Source organism: Lepidochelys olivacea (assembly GCF_965140295.1).
Source record: "Lepidochelys olivacea isolate rLepOli2 genome assembly, chromosome: 11".
In the NCBI taxonomy this organism is placed as follows: domain Eukaryota; kingdom Metazoa; phylum Chordata; order Testudines; family Cheloniidae; genus Lepidochelys; species Lepidochelys olivacea.
This window is the reverse complement of record NC_140421.1, coordinates 27,411,584-27,434,394: the sequence shown is the minus strand read 5'-3', so window position 1 is coordinate 27,434,394 and position 22,811 is coordinate 27,411,584. Positions and strand designations below refer to the sequence as shown.

The 22,811-nt window shown below is 41.5% G+C and overlaps 1 protein-coding gene across 1 annotated transcript; it reads left to right on the top strand.

The window, feature by feature from the left end:
- The first annotated feature begins 1,210 nt into the window (after positions 1-1,210).
- On the top strand, positions 1,211-20,482 carry RND3 (Rho family GTPase 3). The gene is made up of 5 exons (XM_084643657.1): positions 1,211-1,574; positions 1,917-2,004; positions 13,526-13,635; positions 15,348-15,482; positions 18,387-20,482. Exons 1-5 carry the CDS (start codon positions 1,425-1,427, stop codon positions 18,636-18,638), a joined length of 735 nt encoding a protein of 244 aa, XP_084499783.1. The 5' UTR covers positions 1,211-1,424; the 3' UTR covers positions 18,639-20,482.
- The last annotated feature ends 2,329 nt before the right edge of the window (positions 20,483-22,811 follow it).

Genomic DNA, 22,811 nt, shown 5'->3' with positions numbered 1-22,811 from the left:
GAAGAATAGAGGGGAGAACAGCCCCAGCAGGAGAGAAAGATCAGAACATCCCCTGTGCACTGAACAGAGAGGGAGTGAAAGTCCTAGCATAGCAACAGTGGGGGTGAATAAAGGGACACACTCCAGGAAGGCTCACAGGGGGCATGGTGCTGGGATTGGGGGCACTGCAGAAAGGCTCACGGGGGGCATGGCACTGGGATTGGGGGCACTGCAGGAACGATCGAGGGGGTTTGGGGCACTGTGGGAAGGATCGCGGGGGACACGGTGCTGGGGTTGGGGGTGCTGCGGGAAGGCTCGTGGGGGGTACGGCGCTGGGGTTGCGGGTGCTGCGGGAAGGCTCGTGGGGGGCACGGCGCTGGGGTTGGGGGCGCTGCAGGAAGGATCGCGGGGGGCACAGTGCTAGGGTTGGGGGCGCTGCAGGAAGGATCGCGGGGGGCACGGCGCTGGGGTTGGGGGCGCTGCAGGAAGGATTGCGGGGGCACAGTGCTAGGGTTGGGGGCGCTGCAGGAAGGATCGCGGGGCGCACGGCGCTGGGGGTGCTGCAGGAAGGATCGCGGGGCGCACGGCGCTGGGATTGGGGGTGCTGCAGGAAGGATCGCGGGGCGCACGGCGCTGGGGTTGGGGGTGCTGCGGGAAGGATGGGGGCACGATGCCCGGGTTAGGGAGCGCTACAGGAAGGATCGCGGGGGGCAGAGCATTGGCGCTTCGCTGGCGGACCGTGGGACGCTGCTGGCAAGGCAGCAGAAAAGGCAGATAAAGAGACTGTGGGAACCACGGCACGAAGTGCAGGAGGGAGGCCAGCCCGCTGGGGGCTAAGGAGAGGAGATAAAAAGTGGGGGGCAGCGAGGGAAAGGGACCCCATCATCTCATCCAGCTGGGGGCATTTCCCTGTGAGTCCGGGCAGCGGGTGCCGCCGCCCTGAGTGACCCCATAAGTCCCATACACGGTGTATTGGAAAGGGCTTCTCCCGAGATCCGGGCTCCCGGGCCAGCTCTGCCCTGCATGCACGGACTTGTCCGGGCAAAGCCTTCTCCGGGCTTCCAGTTCTCCCGGCCCCGGCCCAGCGGCGTGGCCCGGCGGAGCGCCGCGGCGCTGCTCCCCTAGAGGGCGTGTGGTTTACAGGCGACGGAGGCAGCCCGCGCTCGCAAGCTCTCTGGGCTCCATAAAAGGGGAAGAGGCGGATCAGTTTCGCTCTCGTGGAGAGAGGACCGGATTGGAAGACGGGCCATATAAAGCCGGGTACGGAGGAGTGAGACAAAGCAGTCGGCTCGGAAGTGGACCTGGGAGACGGGCTGTGCGGCAGGGATCATCTTGCGCGGGGCGCACGGAGCGCCAGGCTCAGACTTAGCCGGGTGTTTCGGTGGCTTTGTGTCTTTCGGGCAAACTCGCTATTTTTTGCTGCAAGAGAAAATAAGGCAACATCAATGAAGGAGAGAAGAGCGAGCCAGAAATTATCCAGCAAATCTATCATGGATCCTAACCAGAACGTGAAGTGTAAAATTGTGGTGGTTGGTGATAGCCAGTGTGGGAAAACAGCTCTTCTCCATGTCTTTGCTAAGGACTGCTTCCCAGAGGTATGTCGAACCCACTCACGCTCTGTCTCCTGCTCCCGAGATGGAGCAAAGCCCGTACAGCATCTATATTTAACCTCCACGGGTGTCTCTCTCCCGGGCAAAGTCTTTTACAATCGTGCAGCTGTATCTTTGCTTGTAAGCCAGCCGCTGTGATTTCACTAACTTACTCTGCAGTGCAGAAGGGAAATGATTACATGTGGGAGAAAGTGCGGTTCTGAACCCAGCTGTCTGTCTCTACAACTGGTTCTCAAATGCAATGAACGATGTCAGACAGGCTTACTGGTGTGTCTGTGGATTTTAAAGACAATAACGTTGTCCTTGTTTCTCTCTCTTTTTATTCAGAATTATGTCCCTACAGTATTTGAAAATTACACGGCCAGTTTTGAAATTGACACACAAAGAATAGAGCTGAGTCTGTGGGACACCTCTGGTAAGTGACCTGCATCATAGCAGATGCCTTGTGATTATTCTTGCATTCATGTCATACTTGTGACTCAGATCAGTCTTTTAATAATGAATATTAACAAGTGTTGCTAAATCTAGATATTTGCTCCTGTGTGACACAAATACCCATTGAGCTTTTACTGAAGAATTCCTTTTTTAAGCAGGAATTTCAACTGCTTTCTAGTTTAATAGTCACCGGTAACCGGAGAGGGCATTGTTTTAATTTGCCTCAGTTGTTGTGTTTAGCCTCTTTCGCTCCCCTCACCTCCACCAAAAGTTCTTGTAGTAATTAGCCCAGCAGATGGGAGATTATTATTGCAGATCATGAGCCTTTCGTTTTAATATTTGTCATCACTGCTGTGAAAGCCAGCAGGGGTTCGCCTTGCGTAAAACGTGATTATACAAAAACAGCGAGTTTAATAGTCATGCCAATATCTGAGTGGGTTGGGGGTGTTTTGCTGAACTGTTCTTTATTCCTCCTCCTTCCCCCCCCCCCACCACCACTGTGGGCCCAAAACTGCACACAAATAGCTGTAACTTGGGCAAGGGGTGTCTGACTTCAATGGGACTACTTGGGTAAAGTTTCCTAGTGTGCAGCCGTGTGCAGGGTTGGATTCTAAAGCCATCAGGGGGCTATGGGGTGAAGAAATAACCTGAGAGCAGGAACTCTGTGGTACTCCTGATGCCTGAAGGGAAGGAAGTACAGCCATATGTGTAATTATAGGGGGTACAAAGAGACCCATCCTAAACCCTTCCTCAACTTTTAGCTTGGGAGGTGGAGGACAACAGTGTATGGCCCCTCTTTCAAATTTTTGTTTAATTTCCCCACTACCCTACCAGGCACAAATGGCTTAGCACCTAGTCCATTCTTGCCCCTCCACCACAATCCAGTTCTGCAGCCTGCAGAGAGAGGAAGCCCTTCCCACAGCTCGGCTGCACCGCTTTTCCTCCTCTTCTACTGACGGGTGTGTTGTAAGCAGGGCCGTGAGTCTGTGGATCCCTTACCTGAGTCACAAGATGAGACCACAGGAATCAAAGAGTGGCCTCAACAGGGGTTGGGGGGGGTGGGTGGGATGGAAGGGAGCTAAACAGAGCTTTTGGGGGACACAGACTTGTGGGGGGACAGGAAGTGTGGAAAGGACAAACCTCCTAGAGACAACAGAATACATGATATAGGAAAGGCTTCCTGATAGGCCAGAGAGCATTGGGCTAACAAGCCTCCTCAGAGAAACAGAGAACATGGGAATGGACCAAAGGGGGGAGGTGAAAAGAGGGTACATGACTGGGTATGCCACCAGAGGGAACCAGAGAGCATCTCAGGAACTGACCTGGGAGAAATCGGAACCACTGGGCTGGAAAGGGAAGGAAAGGTGGAAATCAGGCACTGGGGAGACAGAGCTCTGACAGGAGGGGCAGATGGCTGAGAAGGGGAGGCAGGAGCTAGTTTTTTGTAGGGGGAGTGGCAGAAGAATCTTTTGAGGGTGGCAGGTGGAATGGGAGGGCACTGAACTCCAGAGCAGGGTAACAAAGGGATTGGGTAGAAATGGAGAAAGAGATCTCTCAATGAGAGGAAGATAACTGAGTGGTAGAGAGCAACCAAAGGCGGGAAAGACAAGTGAATGTGGGAGTTGGCAACCAGCATCCAGTGGTACAGAGACAGTTGAATGTGGTAAACGGACAGACCACCTTGTGAGTGGAGGGGAACATGAGTCTTGAGCAGGAAACAGAGCAGCACACACCGGGCAGCAGAATCCAAGGAAACTGAATTAAATTGATCTTCCCATTGTATAGCCTGGGGAAGCAAGTCCTCTGTCAGGAGTACTGCCTTGTGTGGCTTTAACAGAACCAGATGAAAAACAACATAGACAAGTCCTTTTCTGGCTTTGCAATAATTTTAGGACTCAGGCTAGACTTTGCATGAGAGCATCAAGTGCCAAAGCAAGTGGCTGTTTGTGTTGTACATGAGGCTAAAATCGGGAAGGGAGTTCGGGGAAAGATAAATCATTTTCTTACAATTCAGCATTCAAGTGCAAAGCAGCAGCCTTTGTGGGATTCTTGATAGAATCTACTGTAAGACAGGAACTAAACATCCCCTACTGCCTTGGTGACCGACCCTAAGGAGCACATTATTGCTGTTCACATCAATGGAGTGTTTGCCTCCAGATGTGAATGGCAGCTGTATGTGGCAGACAGCTGCATCTGCTTCTAATTCTCTTTTTCTACAGAGGGATTCTCCCAGCCATTTACATTATGCAAGGAAAGGGAGGGGGGATAAAAAGCTCCATTAATGAGAAGATCCTGTCTATGTTGTAATGGAAGGAGAATGAGCATGACAAGTAACACAGGATATAGTTTGACATGACTGGAAGGGCTATCTTAAGAGTCCTGGACCCTAGCATCTGTGCTCCCGGACTATCATCCTGTCTTGGTAACCCCATTCCCCTTACAGGACCCTAGGGGAGTAAAAGATAAGATATGTGTACGCATGTGGTAATGTTAGATGAAGTCAGCTGATGCTCCTTTGTGTTCCAACTTTTGACAAAACATAGCGCTTGTCTATTTCCCTGGCTCTGGGAGGTGTTAGACCCAATGTTAACAAGCAGGATGTTGGAGATAAGCCCTAGCCAGTCATCAAGCAGTGGTAGAGAGAATATAATTCCTCCTCTCGGTTTTAAATATGGACACCAGAAAAGCAGTATTTAGGTTTGATTGTTTTCCCCCTTCGAACTGTTTCCCACTCCTGTTTCAGAAACACTGACTCAAATGCTTTGTGATGGATTCTATTTCAAAGGTTAACTGGCATGTTAACAGTTTCCCAGGGGTTCAGCTTCTCTGTATACTGATGTCTATCTGAGGGACCTTGCATTCTCAAACTACCAGCCAAGTAGTTAGCTCTTACTTTAGATCAGTAACTTCCCAACATTTTAGGGCCTGCTGTATCAGTTTATCAGATGAAGATCTCAGCTGTACAGACCTCTCCCAAACCTCCTATTCACCTGTGCCCACCCTAATTTGCCATGGCCTCTTAAGTGCCATGGGGGAGACTGGAACTGAGAACAGCCCAAGATCCATTGCAAATTACAGCACCAAGAAGTGAAAGGAGCTAGTTAGAGTTGACATATTAAGGCAAAGGAGGGGAAGCTGGGAAGGACCATCACAAAAGTCCGAAGTGTCAGCAGAGGTTTGAGTATCTGTGATAGAGAACCACAGCATTAGACCAGTAAATCTGGGTTGAGGAAACTGAATAGGGCATACAACTCCTTTCTCAAATATTTTTTCTTGGTCTGATCCCTAGGCAAGTTCATAGTTTATGTAGATGGCCTGTCTTGCAGCTGGGCCTGATGAAGGCAGCTCCTCCTCCAAAATGGCAAGATGATCCTGATACTGGAAATTAAATTCATATAGAGGGTTTTTTTAATATTGGTATTTTTTTGATTTAAGATAATTGTTTTTATTCTGATTGGCTAGGTGCGTTCTCTGATTTTTTGCTGCACTATTGCCTGGGAAAGCAAGTAGTTTCACAGCCCATGCTCAACAGTATTTTCAAAAAGCAAGATGGCTAACAATACAAACAAGTAAGGGTTACAAACTTTTAGAGTGTAATAAAACAGGTTTGAGTTTTCATCTTCATTGCTCGTCCACAGCATAAGATAACCATTCATTGCACAAATAAACTCTACACAGTAGCTTTCTAAAGTCATAGAAAATCACCAGTGAGCAGATTTGTATTGAAACATAATCTTTATTTTTATTCATTAAAAAGTAGCCCATTCTTCACAGGTCAACTCCTTTGACCTACAAAGGTTTGAAATCAGTGTGAAAAAATAGATCTGACATATTCATGTAATGAAAAATACATTTTGCAGTATTTTAAAAAGGGAAGTAGTAGTCTTACAGGAAGATATACCTGAAAATGCTTAAGAACTCCTACGCAATACACTATTTGGGTCCTGATCAGGACCTAATATTTGCTTGAGTCAAATGTGCAGGATCACAGGGTCAATATGCTTGCAATTTAAAACTAAAATTGTCAGAGTGGTAAAGCTGAAAGATAAAACGAATACTTCGTTTTGTATAAAGCATTGCTGAATGATTGATTTAGTGGTTTGGGGGTTACAGGTAAAAAAGTCACATTCTGAAAACAGCCAGCTCCCATTGATTGTTAGAATAAATACTACCACAAACCTGGGCCACTCAATACAAAAATCACACGACCAGACAAGAAGACTTCAAAAGATAAATTAACATTTTTGTCTTATCTCAAGTCTTGTTGGTTTGGTTTTATTTTACAAATCTTTGTCCTGTTTTTATCTGTTGAATTAGAGTATAGGCCTAAACTCCCATTAAATTCAGTGGTGGCAGGACTGGGCCCACAGTGAAATTCAAGCTATGACAATTATTTTATACCACTGGTATATTTTTGCAAATTATTATTGATTTTAGGTTTATATATTAAGAAAACATCTAGCATTCAGTGGATTAGAAAATCACATTACAACACACTGAGACAATAACTCACATTTAATGATGCCACTTGGAATACATTTATATATTTTACATAAAAAAAGATGCCATTTAGTTGACTTTGACGGCAATATACCCAAGACATTTCAAGATGACTTTATCAGTCTCCACTATTAATTTTTAATTGTGTTAAACTGTCTTGTGTGTGTTCTTTAAACTACAGACAGCTTGCATCAAGATTCCAGGCTAACTGATTAATACCTCCAATTAATTGAAGTTGATGGAAGTCTTGCCATTGAGTTCTTCAGGAGACAGATATTGCCATTTCAAGGCCTAATTCTGCTCCCATTGAGGTGAATAGCAAACCTCCAGGCATGTATAAAGCAGAATCTCACAATCCTGCCTCAGGGTGGTATCGGACCCCAATGTTAGCACTGATTTTGGTTACATATAAAACTTCCCAATATATAATGTATGGTCTAGGACCACAATTACAAAACACCTGGCACCACATACTGGATGGTTGGAAACATTTTAAAGCCAAGTGTAAATTTATTTGGAAAGTTTTTAATGAATTTCCAACATCAAAGTCTAAATATGGGGTTAGGACATTATATGTTTAAAAACGTGGACGGGGTAGGAAGAAAGATTGTCTAAAATATTTTCTAGTGCTGTCTAAACCTGTAAGTCTTTACAAGGATTAAAATTTTTCCTAACATAAAGGAAAATGCCTGTCAAAATGAGATTTAACTGGTATAGAACCACTAAACCTTTTTTCAAATTAGTGCTATCTGGTTGCAATATCATTTCATTAGAAATTATTTCATTCTGTAGTGATATTGTATGATAGTCTCTAGCCAGTTAGGGTGTAATATGTTCATTTTGTTAAGCAGAATATTTCAGAGGAATATTCCATTTGGTGGCTGAAGAACCTTCACAATGTTATCTCATGGAAACTTCGATGAGTATCTACACGTCAGACTTCTTTCAGTTTATCGTTCAGACATCAAACTTTAAATATATCCTGTTAGCAAGTTTTTGCCTTCTTACATTAAAATTACTTTTTTAAATTCAAATTTCTTATTTGTACAGCAAAAAGCTGTGAAGCAGTAAGAACATTTAGGGCTTTAAATATGTCTGTCTTTCTCTCCCTCTGTCTAACTATAGACTGTAGGTCATTTCTGTAGCATACGTATGAAGGTTGAAATGTGGACTCTGTGCCGAATACTCTAATAAAATAATTCTCTACAGAACCAGAAATAGTGCTGCAGTGCTGGGGATTAGCATATAATTAAATCCAGAAGGGCCTTAGAGCTTCAAACAAATTAGCTTTACTGTGATTTGCATGTGCACAGTGTGCTCAGTGTCTGTGTAGAAATGTAGCATTAATTACAAAGATCTTTCCACTGAACTGTTTTGCAAAATATATAAATTAGAGCTGCAACATATAAGAATTGCATTTAATAGAGAACCGACAAAAGCAGAAAGCACCATGGGGGTATTTCAGGGTTTGAAATCTTTGTCTTTCAGATCACTTACTAGTTGGTCAAGTTTGGGCCTATACTCTTTAGTAATAGTTGAAAAAACACATAATTTCCACATAATTCGTTCATTTTTTAAAAAAAGAGTACTGTCGATAAATGGGAAATGGAGAAGATTTATAAGTTGTCAGGGAAAAGACCAGTAATTAAAGAATATTTTTTGTTTAGGGTGAAAGATTGCTAAATCCATAAATAAACTAAATTACTGTGAATGCTTATAGTACTTTTTGCATTTGGAGATGATAAATCATTGAATTCTGCCACATAATAAATAAAATGGCCTTAATTTCCCCAAAATTGTTCACTGAAGCATTAAAAGAAGGATGCCAGCAAGAGCGATTCAATGAAGTGTGTAGTTCTTAGTTACCATCACAGTTTTGTCGTTTTTAACACATGAAGTTAGTAACTAGACAGTTCAGGCAGTTGATACGGAATAATGCAATCCTTCACCTCTGGGTCACTGGTTATTTGACCAATCAAAAAAAAAAAGGCCACAAATTGTTAACATCTGATGGCTGTTTTCTGGTCTGTAAGAAATGGAATAATGCTACTGTACCAGTGTCATGTATTCCAAACAACATGAAATGCCATCCTATGGACAGTCTCAGTAGAGCAGCCAACACTTGCATTGAGCAAGAACAATGAACTACCTAGAGTTGGTCCCTCCTAAGTAGTTCGGGTTAAGCCACATTGTTTAGGCATAGTGGCGAAGAGCTTTGTGTGCTCTGTGGATAAACGGAGGATTGCAGTTGCCAGTAACAGTTATCTGGCATCTTACACTATCGCTAGTACCCTGCTCCAGCAAAGCACTTAAGCACATGCATAATTCTATTGAAGTCATTGAAAGTACTCACTTGTTTAATTTTAATCATGTGCGTTGGTGCTTTTCTGGATCAAGGCCTAAATGAATTTTTAAAATTATAATGAATGTGAGTTTTGCTCAGTTAACTCTATATGAAACATTAAAATATTTAGCCGATTCAGGCTTCCGCTCTTTATGTAATCTACCAGATAGAACTAAGAAATAAAAAATGCTGTTGGGACCAGTCTCTGCCACAGAATAAAAGGAACGTTACTCTGTCCACCAAGGTTCGGATAAACTGTAGAATGGTGACAATCACGACCACAGTTTTGTCAGGGCTAATTTCAACCAATCTGCTCCAACAAAATAAAAATAAATAAATGTAGAGTTTTGACTGGAGTATGGCAGTTCTGTTTGTGAAGTCTCCTCCTCTTCTCTGGTCTTGGCATGGTTTCAGATTGGTACACTAACTTGAGAAAAAGATGGAACAGAGTGTTATTGAACTGCATTCAGAAGGTCTGCGTAGACTAGATTCACATTCCTAAGATTCTTGAGGTCCTGAGAATTTTATGTGGAATAAATGATGAAATATTACATTGAATTGAGTCATGCAGTTAGGTTTTTTATTTGTGTAATCACAAAGATTTGGTGATTGCTGCTGAATGAAACCAGTAAATATATTTCTTCTGTTGAAGCATTCCACATGGTCAGTACTTTAAAATATTCCTATTAGTTTTACCGCACACTCCCTCAGAGAAAAGAATGTGTCCAGTATATCTCGTTTACAACCAAACTGACAGATCATACTTAACTATCTTAGTGTTCAGCATTTTAACATGAGAGACTCAAAAGGAAACAACATAAAAAAACCAACATCTGGAGTTGGTGTGGCGAGTGGAATCACAAAGCTGAATTTAGTAAGTGCATGCCTTTGTATGCATAAATGCATATTTATGCACATATATGGTATATGTTGTATCATTGAGGAGTAGTGACTGAGCAGTTAGGTATGTGTCTAAGAAATTAGTTTCTGGGTGAGGCTCTTTAAGACTTCTGTGTAGCTGGCAACTTTTATCGTTCCAAATATTAATGATCTTAAAGACAAAGGGCTAATCCTGCTCTTACTTGTCTGAGCTGTGCTGAGGGGGAGGAAAGGTGGGAGCCATGAAGTGGTTCACACAACTAACTAGCAAGCACAGAGCAGGATAGCTGGGGGTGGAGTTTGTGATCTACAAAACAGTATAGGTCTCCTGTTAGCATCCGTGACGTACCCCAGAATATCTGCCAAGGACTGCGAGCACGGCCATGCAACCTATCTGGCCGATCATTCCCTTGAGGCTCTGGAGTGCTGGCAGATTTAACAGCAGGAACAGGTATTGGCAGGGAAGATGCCCCCATCGCAATACCCCTTCACAACGTAGAACAGGATTTGTAAGAAAAGAATATATTTTATTGATACACATGAAGCATAATACGTACATTGGAGTGAACTCTTCCCTTTAATTTCAATTGAGTTTCACCATGGATGAATTAGTGCTAATATGTCTTATGTAGAAAGCTAAAAGCATTTGCTCTGCATTGGGGGAGTGGGGGCATATGATTGTTTCCTTCTTTGGGATACTTATCCACATGATTTACTCTGGGTTTTTCCTTTTTGAAAGGCCAGCTAAGGTGAAGTACTAGTCCCGTACATACAGTGTCAGGTCTTCTGATGGAATAATAGATATAGAACTCAGCGTCCGTGTGATTGAGAGCCCACTGATATCAAAACATTACGCAAAGGGGGTTAAATAAGCAACTATTGAAACTATTTTGTAGGACAGAAATCTAGAGGCAAAATATGGGCCTTGTGCATTCCAGAAAGAGGTCAAATTGAACTCTCCTTTACACCAGAGTAAATACAGCAACTCAGCTGAAGCCAATGTAATTTTTCCAGATTTATATTGGTATAATTGAGAGCAGGACGTGACCCAGTATTTTGAATGTTTACTTTGTCAGGCCTATACTATATCTGATATTTTTCCTCTAGTGTTTTGTTTAATGTTGAAGAGTGCTAAAAGTTTTTTTTTTTGAAGAGCAACATTCTGAAGCTATGAATATTCATTCATTCATTGTGGGATTGACATTGTTTACAATTCTTGTGGGGGAATTTTTACGGGGGAAGCCCAGTTTCATCAAACTACCTTCTTCTACCAACTTGGGTAATGCTTCATTGCCCATATGTTGCTCCCAATTTCAAAAACAAAATTCCTAGAATTCTTGCAGTTCCCTTCTGGCATAAGCTGTCCAGCTGGAGTGCACTGTGATGTGCGCTCACTGTTTCTCTTACTTCCTTGTGTAACAGCATGAACTGTTTGTCTTTCAGGGAGAAACTTACAGAATTTTTCTCTTCTGGTTAATCATTGTTTTTCAGCCTTTGAGATAACTGACAGTCAATTAGCTGTGGATAGTTTGAAGAAAATAAGGGATCTAATTAGCTGATGAATCAGAACACATTTAAAAAAGTTACGCTATTGTCTCATAAAAATGTGATAGACCATCTTTTTAGGTCCATGGAATAGAGAAATACAGAAACTTATTTGTTTTATGTCATAGCTTTTCTTAAGCTATAGGTATACCTTTCTTAAATCAAGCCCCCAATTCAGTCCATGGGACTACTCATGTGCATAAGAACCCTGCTGAATCAGAGCCTTAATAAATGGAATTTTTACAGGTCTCAGGTCAAATTCTCTGCTAATGAAGATAGATGAAACTCCTTTGAAGTCTATGGATATGCACCTATTTACACTAGCAGAGAATTTGGCCCATAATCACCTATCTCAGAGTCCTTTAGTCAATACCTATTATGGCCACATTCCTACAGAGATTTATGCTCATGCTTAACTTTACACACTGAGTAATCTCAGTGAAACCAATGGTGCTACTCAGTGTGTAAAGCTAACCCCATGTATAAGTCTTTGCAGGGTTGGGCCTATGTTTATACCACATACGTTTACTGGAGTAACTCTGTACAGTATCCTAAGGCTTTCCTTCTTTGAGCAAACACCATTTTATTCTAGTCTTGACCATTGAAGACACCTTTAAAATATGCAATGGTGGGCCATCCTGCTGTCGCTGAGAGGCCTATGTGCTAACATAAGGGGATTCCTTCCAGCTAGGCTTCTGAAAAACATTAAAATCTCCCAGCATTCACCCAAGACTCATTGACTATGCTGCTTTAGAGAAAGTTTAGTCCAGCTTCTGGAGGGGGCCAGAAGTAGAGTACAAAGTGTGTGTGGAAAGAGCCTTCTTTCTTGACAATACCAGCTGATTTTTTGCCAGCTCCAGGGATTCAGTCAGTTCTGATAAACAGTGGAGAGACATCCAAACTTTTAGAATTGGTGTAAGAAATGGAAAAGACCAGGTCACCCAGTCCAGCAATGGGTAATGGCTCCCACCCTTTCTGATTTTTCTATAGAGTCATAAAAGAAAGATACACAAAAGGCCCATTAGGTCACACAAGCCTTTGGTGGGGTCAAATTGGAGGATTGGGCCAAAAGAAATCTGATGAGGTTCAATAAGGATAAGTGCAGGGTCCTGCACTTAGGACGGAAGAACCCAATGCACAGCTACAGACTAGGGACCGAATGGCTAGGCAGCAGTTCTGCGGAAAAGGACCTAGGGGTGACAGTGGACGAGAAGCTGGATATGAGTCAGCAGTGTGCCCTTGTTGCCAAGAAGGCCAATGGCATTTTGGGATGTATAAATAGGGGCATAGCGAGCAGATCGAGGGACGTGATCGTTCCCCTCTATTCGACATTGGTGAGGCCTCATCTGGAGTACTGTGTCCAGTTTTGGGCCCCACGCTACAAGAAGGATGTGGATAAATTGGAGAGAGTCCAGCGAAGGGCAACAAAAATGATTAGGGATGACTTATGACTTATGAGGAGAGGCTGAGGGAGCTGGGATTGTTTAGCCTGCAGAAGAGAAGAATGAGGGGGGATTTGATAGCTGCTTTCAACTACCTGAAAGGGGGTTCCAAAGAGGATGGCTCTAGACTGTTCTCAATGGTAGCAGATGACAGAACGAGGAGTAATGGTCTCAAGTTGCAGTGGGGGAGGTTTAGATTGGATATTAGGAAAAACTTTTTCACTAAGAGGGTGGTGAAACACTGGAATGCGTTACCTAGGGAGGTGGTAGAATCTCCTTCCTTAGAGGTTTTTAAGGTCAGGCTTGACAAAGCCCTGGCTGGGCTGATTTAACTGGGAATTGGTCCTGCTTCGAGCAGGGGGTTGGACTAGATGACCTTCTGGGGTCCCTTCCAACCCTGATATTCTATTATTCATACCCAAACCAAAGGTCTCACTTTTCTGAGACATGCCTGTCACCAGCTCCATGTTCTATCCCATATCTGATTTCACTCTTTGGGCTGTCAGGGAGTGTCACAGCTGCTTTCAAGCTTGCAAAGGAAGTTTAATCACTGGGTTGCTAACCTGATTAACTACCTAAGGAAGAAATCTCCCTTATTTAGGGCTAGGCCTAAGAAGGAATTGGAGCATGGAGAAGTAAGCACCAAAAATAACCTTGGAAATGTAGTATGTTTTGGAAGAAGGATAGTGACATGCCATTCAAGAGCTTTACTGTAAACCTTCTGAATAAGTTTGCATGACTGCAGAAGAAAAAGGAATATTAAACAATAAACATTTCTTTTTTCTGGACAGGGTCTCCTTATTATGACAATGTCCGCCCGCTTTCCTATCCAGATTCCGATGCTGTCTTGATTTGTTTTGACATCAGTCGGCCAGAAACCCTTGACAGTGTGCTAAAAAAGGCAAGTGTATGAGAATATTTTTTTAATTCAAAACTATTTATAAATCGAATCTATTTTTAAAACTCTGTAATGTAGCACTATTTCCAATCATATAATCTTCAGCATTTGATTGTTTCACTAAAATAACCCCATAACTGCACTTTGCGGAGCTAGAATTTTAGTCCATCATTTGAGAAGACTGAAAAATACTCAGAAGCAGAGGCTTTAGGAGATCGGAATTAAGTAGAATATTCACTCCCAAAAGCCCTTTGCAAGTATTTTAGTGGCACATAATGTGAAAAGAAGGAGTGGAGCCATGAAGAAGCTGCCTTTCAAGGCATGCTCCTCTAGCAAAGGGGATTAAAGACTCTATAGCAATTTGCATTGGCACAGTTAATACTGGTCTGCCCAACATTAAGACCTCCACCATAGCCTTTACTCCATGTTATAGGGGTGGTGATATGCAGTCAGTGGAAGAGCCAGTGACAACATGACTCCTGAGGAAGGGGACTCAAAGCAATGTGGAAGGCCTTGCTTTCAGATGCTCCATGATCTGCAGGATTAGTGCATGATTTCTCCGCAAAACTAAAGCTCAGCTATGTTTGAAGGCCAGGCACCTGCTCCTTCGTGACTTCTCAGACCTCTCCCCTTTCTTGGTGCAGCATGAATCAAAAATTCTGCAATGTTAACTTCAGAGTTTACTGACTACCTTGTCCGCTAATACAGTTTTTTCCATGGAGATTAGGAGTTGGGCCATTTTTGTTTTTCCTCCTTTAGAATGGATTTGAAAGTAATATAACACATTTTCTTGTCTGAGCATCACCATCACTGACAATGTCAACAAAAGTGTGAGAACAGGTTGGGTTTTTTTAACGTGTCTTCCTGTCTGGTTCTTCGTATACTGAACACACAATATTTTAGATCCTGAATAAACAGTGGGTACTGTGTTTTCACTGGTTTACAAAAGGGTGGTAGATTTTTTTTTTTTTCCAATATACATGTAAAAATTAAAATGTTCCCCATCAAATGTTAATGATTCTAAGATTTGTCAGATTTAGGCTGAAGAGACTTGAAAAAACACCATTATGAGTTTATGTCCATGTTCACGTACAGTATTTTCACAAGATATACAGTACACTATTGTGTATTCAGGATTAAGCATATTATTTGATCAGCACAAATGGATTCTCCACAGATTAAACACATTTTTACAGCACTCAAATGAAGCCATGAGCCAATATATATGATTATCTTTAATATGTTTTATATTTGTCTGAGACCTGCTTGTAATTTGTCATTTGAGGAACTGTTTGAACTAGCTAATGGCAACACCCTTTGCTATTTCTACTGCAATGTGGGTAAAACCAGTGAATCATAGGATGAGAGAATGAGATTGTATATTGTTTACTGATTTTAGGCAGAATCAGGGCATGACTGACAATCCTGACGTAAATGGACATTTCAGTTGAAGTCAGCAGGACTAGTGGGTGGGTAGGAGTTGCAAGATCTGCCCTAACTTGGAAACTGCTAGTTCATATGCTCTCAAATCCTCAAAGTCAACTTGTAGCATGGTTACAAATTAAACAGGTACCAATGTAATGTATTTATGTTAAAAATGCTTCCTGTGAGTTACCAAACTCTAATCCGGTTTCCATTGCCTCTTTTCACTAGCATGCTTTAATTAATCTAAATAATGTATTGCATTACTATCGTAACAAAATAATATTTTACAGTGGAAAGGTGAAATTCAGGAATTTTGTCCTAACACCAAAATGCTTCTGGTGGGTTGCAAGTCTGATCTGCGCACAGATGTGAGCACATTAGTGGAGCTTTCCAATCACAGGCAGACACCAGTATCATATGATCAGGTATGTGTCATATCTCATTCTTTCCACTCGTTACTTGGTGGTGGTGGGAAATACGCAGTTCGGTAACATTGCATTCACTTTTAAGAGAAACTGCCCTCCTTCTGCACTGAGCTTATTTACACTAAAATAGTTAGATGCTGTTACCTAATGATCTCCACAGGTGAGTCTGAAAACACCAGAGGCTGTGTATTCTGTGCCTGCAGAATTCACATGTTCCTGCACACTTGTGTCCCAGAAATATAAGCTCTCACATAAATATGTTTCTAGCTCTAAGGGTTGCAGAGAAAACCTTTAAAAAGTGAACTGAATGTAAACTAATGTAGTCATTTTGCTGAGTCTCTAGGCAGCCTGATGCAGCACTCTGTTAACACATACTAGGTAACTTTTAGTCTAGACCAGCAGGGTCTACACAGGCCACTTAATGTGCAACACGTTGTGCTTTAGAGTTCTCACACCTCTCGTGTGCATTGCCGCTCGCGTGGAAAAAGACCGTTAACTACGGGCAACACAGTGCAATCAGGGCATCGACCTGATCTTTAAATTTGAGTGCCCAAATTAGGAATCAAGGTGTCTCCGATGCTAACTTTGCTAATGTCTGTTGTATATGCAAAGCTGAGTTTTGGTGAACCAACATTACAGCAGATTTAGTGGTAGGTTTAAGTCCTTAAAAGTAAATTGTTCCATAGATAGTGAAATGGCAGCTCATTTTGCACCCAATACTGTACTGTCAGTGTAGCAAACCTATAACAGGGCACCAAGGTGCTGTGATATAAAAAAGCACCTTGAAGTTTCCTCATCTCACCACTCCAACACATTTTCTTTGCTTTATGAATTTTAAGTGCGTTGACGTTTAACAAACTTTAAAATGTAAAACAGAAGTGTGGCAGAAACTGTTCAATTATCACAACAGAAATACTCCATTTTTCTTTATTTAGAACATTTTGTGTTTAAAATGATCAGAGAAACAGTCTGTTGCAAATTTTGGCCAAGATTCTTTTCTCATCTGTGTGGTGCATATGCATTCTTGATGCCAAAGTTCTGTCCTTCCAACATGCTTGGACTCCAAAGTGTGTCCTGAGGATGCAATATCAGAACTGAGATCAGCAGCGTGAATCTAAGAACCCAGACAGAGTCAAGTAGAGCTGTCATGTATTTGTTACAGTATAACTGGGGTATGCAACACAGTTGTACATGGGGTATTAGGAAACACTTGTATGATCCATGTAGTTTATCATTATTATTCTGAACTAAATTTTAATTCTCTCTTTGCTGAGGGTGTTTTCCCTGTTGACAGTGCTTTTAATACATCACTGAAAGAGAATTTATTTTGGAGTGTGGTGCGTTCTTCAGCCATACTGCCTCTGATTGTATAGCCATTTACATGAGGAAAGTGCATGCCTGTTGCTCAGTAACTGAGGACTTACAAAAGACTGTAAATAAAGCATTATAATGGAATAGTGTCAGCTTGTTCAAATGATAGTTAAGCACAGCGTGTTTGGTAATGGAATATGCGGGCTTTCCACTCTAGTTCATTGATTTGAATCCAGCCTACATTGACAGAGACTAAATGTTGATACCATCTGATCGTTGTATGATAGGTTACCTGAAAGGGTTGGGAGTGGGGGCCAATTTGCTAATGGAACATTGTGTGTGCACATCACAAAAGCTGCCACCACCTCAAATGACTTTAAGTTGGCAGTTTTAGAGGAGAGACTAGAGACTGAGTGGCTTTCTCCAGTTTAGAAGTGATCTCTCCAGGATAGAGGCACATTGATGTGGACACAGCGGAAAAATGAGAACAGACACATGCCTGGAATTAAGTGGCAGGCACAACATACAGGGAAGGTGTGCTACTCTCCCGTGGCTCATACTCTCCTATGCCAGACATGTTACAGGTCTCCTTACCATAAAATGCAGGGTAGGCTCTTCTCAGCCTACCACCCAGGACTCGGTTCTCTGAGTCCTAGCACCCTCCCCACTGCGAGGGAAACGGAGGGTGCAGCAGGGTGGGGACCTCAGCCCATGAGTGACACATGGTCTCACCCTATCACATGATCCTAAGGCCTACCATCAAATTCCCAGGTCTTTTACCTTTGGGAACCGTTCATTTTATTCTCTTCACCACACTGGAACTGGCTGCAAGTTGTCACAAATAAACAATTCCACCCCAGTACCTCAGTTTCGTACTAAGCATGTCCCTACTTAACTCACTGCTGGAAGAGAGCCAAGAAAGGCTCCAAGTGGCCGCTGCACCGGCTTAAATCCTTGGAGCAGGGAAATGCTGGCCAGTCAGCATCCCTCTCTTCAGCTGACCAATGGGTTCTAGAGATTCCAAGGGGGAGGTGATACATCTTGGCCCTTGGTTAGTGTCTTCCTCCCTAACTGCTGGGATTGTCCCCCTTTCACTGCTGGCCCCATCGAGTTCCCCCACGCGGTGATGCAGGTGGGTATCATTTGACAGGGCTGTAAGGAGGAGCTGCTGCACAACAGATACCTTTTCTGTGCAGAGTTAAGGATTTGATTTTTCAGGCAGTCAGTCCAGTACCTTTCAGGATGAATACAAAAGTCTCCCAAACGAAAAAGCTCAAATTTTCTGAATAGGAAAAAAATCTTTTTCAGGGATAGACAGGCCATTGTCCTTATCATGTACAGCTTTCAAATTATGAGAGTTTCCTCACAGGAAACAATTCTTAGATATTTGTAGAATACGTTTTGAGTGCATATCCCTATCTGTATTTTGCAAAAAACCCAATGAGTTGCTGTGTGTCACTTTGCTGTCTTAGATTTGGTTTTCACACAATAATATGTATGCAAACAGAACTGAAGAATAACTGTATGGTTTACTTTGGCTTTGTACAAAACCTCCCTATTGATTGCAGTTCCTTTTTCTTTTCCCCCCCTCAGGGTGCAAATATGGCCAAACAGATTGGAGCAGCCACTTACATTGAATGCTCAGCCTTACAGTCAGAAAACAGTGTAAGAGACATTTTTCATGTTGCCACGTTGGCATGTGTAAACAAAACAAACAAAAATGTTAAGCGGAACAAATCACAGAGGGCAACAAAGCGAATTTCACACATGCCTGGCAGGCCAGAACTATCTACAGTTGCTACAGATTTGCGAAAGGACAAAGCGAAGAGCTGCACAGTGATGTGAAGGATCTAGGTTTCCTTAGGAAGAAGGAAGAGACAATGTGTTCAGGAAAGGTGAAGACTCAATGAAGTGCACAGCCAAAGTGGTATATCATGTGTGGGCTTAAGTCAATACTTTAAAGGATACTCTTCACCTTTTGTGTGAGATTGTATTTAGGGATTCAGCATGTAGACTAAGCAGTGGGAAGAGATGGATCTGAATGAGATGGCTGTCAAAAATGTTACATGGAAGAAATGCCAAAAAAGGAAAATATTTGAATGTGCTAGAGAAGAGGAGGAAAAGTAGCACCTCAGAGAAAGATGTCCTGGACAGTGCTTGTTTGTTTTCTTAAAGATCTGTTTCTGGATACCTACTTTGATTTGATTAAAATAATATTTTAATGTTCCTTTTTAAAATTAAATTAAGATGTTAATAACACATCCTCATCATTGGGGCCCTAGCCCCATGACCTTACAGTTAGTTTTTCTGCAGGATATGATCTAATCTCCTTGTAGCTCATCATTAAAATGGAAATTATATCCAGACCCATGGGTCATCCGGAGGAAAACATTGTATATGAAAAGCTTGGAAATTATGCCTTCCTGAGATGGCTACACAAGCTAAATTGGAATATGATAATGATGATAACCTTTTGAGACTTCCCAGTATTATAAGTGCCCTAGCACAACAACAATTAGATCAAGTAGAAAAAAATTACCTGCTTGTTACGGAACTTTCAAAACATTGACTATTTCTGTCCATCATTGTGATTGTACTTAAAAAGTAATGCTCTTAAACTTTATTGTTTTACATCTTCTATGTAAAGATATGATGTACTGTATGGATATGTCATTGTAGGTTGAATTGCAAAATCAGATGAAAGGTGCTATCAGTTATGATTACAAATGTTCCTCAGTTTAAAACCTAATTCTTACAGCCTTAATGTCCAATCCTGTTTAGGTGCTGAGAATCCTCAGCTCCTAGTCCTCAGGAGTGGAGGTGCTGAGTTTTTCCCAGGCCCTATGGCTGTGTAATGGAGAAGTGATATTCTGTGGTATGGTTTTTTGCAACTATGTTTAAACAAAAATAATAGTACACACATGAGCCAACATAGCCAAGTTATCTTGTATATGATACATTCTAACAGGGCTGCATTTGGTGACCGTCTCTTATTATGGATTTCATTTTCTTATAATGAGTGCTGTAGGGAAATAGGACCTTAAGGAGCCCCCAGTGGAAACTGGATACTATTTTAATCCTAAAGGACTAATATGTGCATATCCAGACAGTGGTCATTAAACATTACTTCAGTGAACCGGATTCAGTCAACTTCTTTTTCACTTGGTGATTACTATAGTTACATGAAATAAATCAATCAGCCTTTAAAATAGGTTGCAGATGTTTACTGACGAATTACTGTCATGACTTCTTTTTAAAAGGATACGCTAAGCTCTGACTAGTGTTGCTCTAGCTTGTTGAAAACAAGCATTCTTTTCCAGTGATAATGCTTCATTTTTGAAGGATTAAAGTGGTGTTTGCTTTAAGTTGTGGCAGGATAGAGGATGATGGTAATTAAAACACTCAGTTCTACGTGCTACCAGCACTTTGCTTTATTTCTGCAAAAAAGAAAAAAAATACCATTCCAGTCATTTCTCACCAAAAAAAAAAAAAAACCCAGACATTTTACCACCGTAATATGCTTTTGACTGATGCAACAATATGCTTAGGGCAGTATTACAAAATAGCTGGCAAGTGCTTTCTGTATTTAAGTATTGTAAAAAGAAAATAAGTTATAACTGTTATAAAACAGGACATTCATTACTTCTCTTTTTTTTAATGTTGAAGTCACTTTGTATGTTTGATTAATGTTTCTGCAGTATTTATTAAAATATCTTTTTTTTCTTTGAATAAAAAATAAATAACTAACCAAGTCTTAGTGTAAATGATCTGTGTGGCCAGTTCACTGTAATTTGTGTTTGTTTTCCTGACATTACTGTACTGAATAGTATGCTGTGTACATCTTGGAGTTTTTATGCAGTCTGAATGAAATTGTGACCTATGCTTGTTGCCTCTCATTTAAGTTATGCCATTTTGGTATGCTGCCATTTAAAATTGGGTCACTTGTCTGAATCACATTTCCAAAAAATTACAGGGAGATAGCAGGGAGTAGAAGGGAAGTAAACTGGTGCAAATAAGTGAAATATATTCTCCTTTTTGTTCTTTCAAAAATTGAATGCCTGTTAAAGAAGCTTCCAAACATTCAAGGTTTGTCTACAGTATAAAAAAGAAAGTTGTGTTTCTAACTCAGCTTAGCTACCTGCATTAGCTAACTTGGATTAAAATAGCCAAGAAGACATGGCAGCTTGCTTTTAATTCGGGTTACCAGCTGGAGTTCAACTCCCAGGTTTCTCTGTTGGCTTTAACTTGAGCTGATATGAGTTTAAAACAGAATACCAACATATTTTGCACTGTAGATGTAGCCTTAGACTGCTGTAACTTGTGAGCCTGCACTTTCTGCAGAATTTCCTATTTTCCACTGACCTTGGCAGCAATAGGTGGGTTAATATTTTGATTGTGATGAAACATTCTTCACTGATTGCTCTGTATTAAGTAAAACCAGACTTTTCTTTAGCATTAGGCAGGCATGTCTTCTCTCATCACTATATGACATATTTATAGGGGCCTCTGAAGGAAAAACTCCCACTCCACAAGGGAAGGTTGAGTTTCCAAGCTTCCTCTTAAAATATTTCAGGATAATGGTGGAACAGTGAGACTGAACTCCTGACTCCATTCAAGTCTATGGGAGTTTTGTTACTGACTTCAGTGGGGTCAGGATTTCACTCTGAATGAATTCTTCAAACTACCCCCTCTTGAGGAGCAGCAGTTGCTTGAAAGGCAGACTCCATTTCAAATAGTCATGTTTGTCTCTCTTTTCTAACTCTAGTTCCTTTTATTTGTGGGATTACAAATTTAATAATATTAATCATGCTGGACCAGCCTTATGATTGGAAAGTCCTTAACCAAGAGTTAGCTGAAGCTAATAGGAGAAGAAATTAGGTTCTGAGTTGTGTCCTCCTCAAATCCTACAAAAAAACCAAGCCATGAGTTGGTCTAAGTTTCTTTAAAGTTGCCACAGGTTCCCAAGCAGTTGACTATCTTGGTAGTGTTTAAGGTTGTTCTATATCCTGGGGAAAGGATTGTCATATACCATCTCCCAGGGTATTCAAAGTAAAGCTGAAGATGTACAGAAAGGTGGATTTGCTAATCCTCTCTTTAATTGTATATATTGAATGAAATACTGAATCTGTGAATAAATTAGCATGTAAAACATGGGTCTGTTAATAGGATACCATGCCTTAGTTTCTTGGCAGTCAAAGCACACATTAGCTGGTCATTGGTGTACACATGGAAAAATAATTTTCATTAGAATATCAGGGTTGGAAGGGACCTCAAGAGGTTATCTAGTTAATCCCCTGCTCAAGGGGCCAATCCCCAATTTTTGCCCCAGATCCCTAAATGGCCTGCTCAGGGATTGAACTCACAACCCTGGGTTTAACAAGCCACTGCTCAAACCACTGAGCTATCCGAGCTCCCGCAAATATTATTGAAACTATGGGTTTAAAAAAATTGGAGAAAGGGGGGCAGCACCTGGCACCTTTGTAAGAAACCTTCATGAAAAGCCAAGTAATTTGCATTCTATATTTTAAGCCAAAAAAAGAGCAATAGAAAAGTTTTGCTTTTCTCAAATGGAATAGCTATGGTTAACAGTATGTACAAAAGTAGAATCCACATCAGTAAAAAAGCAAATGTTTTGTTTGCTTTTTGAGGATTTGAAGTTTGTAAAATTATCATCCCCTTCAAACCTATAGTTAAGCCTACTGAAAGAAGTGGTAAATCACAAGGTCTTTTATTTGTAATCTCTGGTAAGTGTCTTTTGGAAAGAGATTTCTCTGAAGTGCCATTTTGGTCCTGGGAAATATATTTGGCAGATTGGCATTTGTTAGTCCATTCCCAAAAAAACACTTGGCTTCTGCCTCTGTATTCTTCTATTGCACAACTGGCTTATGCAATCATTTACAGTAAATAAATCATCTTACTAGATACAAAAACAGCAGAAAACTATCAAAGGGGCCACAAGAGAACAGTGCTACAAAACACTGCAATATTTTGTGATGTTGAACTAGAACTGACACTGAA

Excerpts from the sequence above, each read along its gene's own strand:
- RND3 (XM_084643657.1), top strand. The coding sequence starts at position 1,425 with ATGAAGGAGAGAAGAGCGAGCCAGAAATTATCCAGCAAATCTATCATG. Across the intron at positions 13,636-15,347 it reads TTGACAGTGTGCTAAAAAAG|TGGAAAGGTGAAATTCAGGA; the intron begins GCAAGTGTATGA and ends AATATTTTACAG. Across the intron at positions 15,483-18,386 it reads CACCAGTATCATATGATCAG|GGTGCAAATATGGCCAAACA; the intron begins GTATGTGTCATA and ends TCCCCCCCTCAG.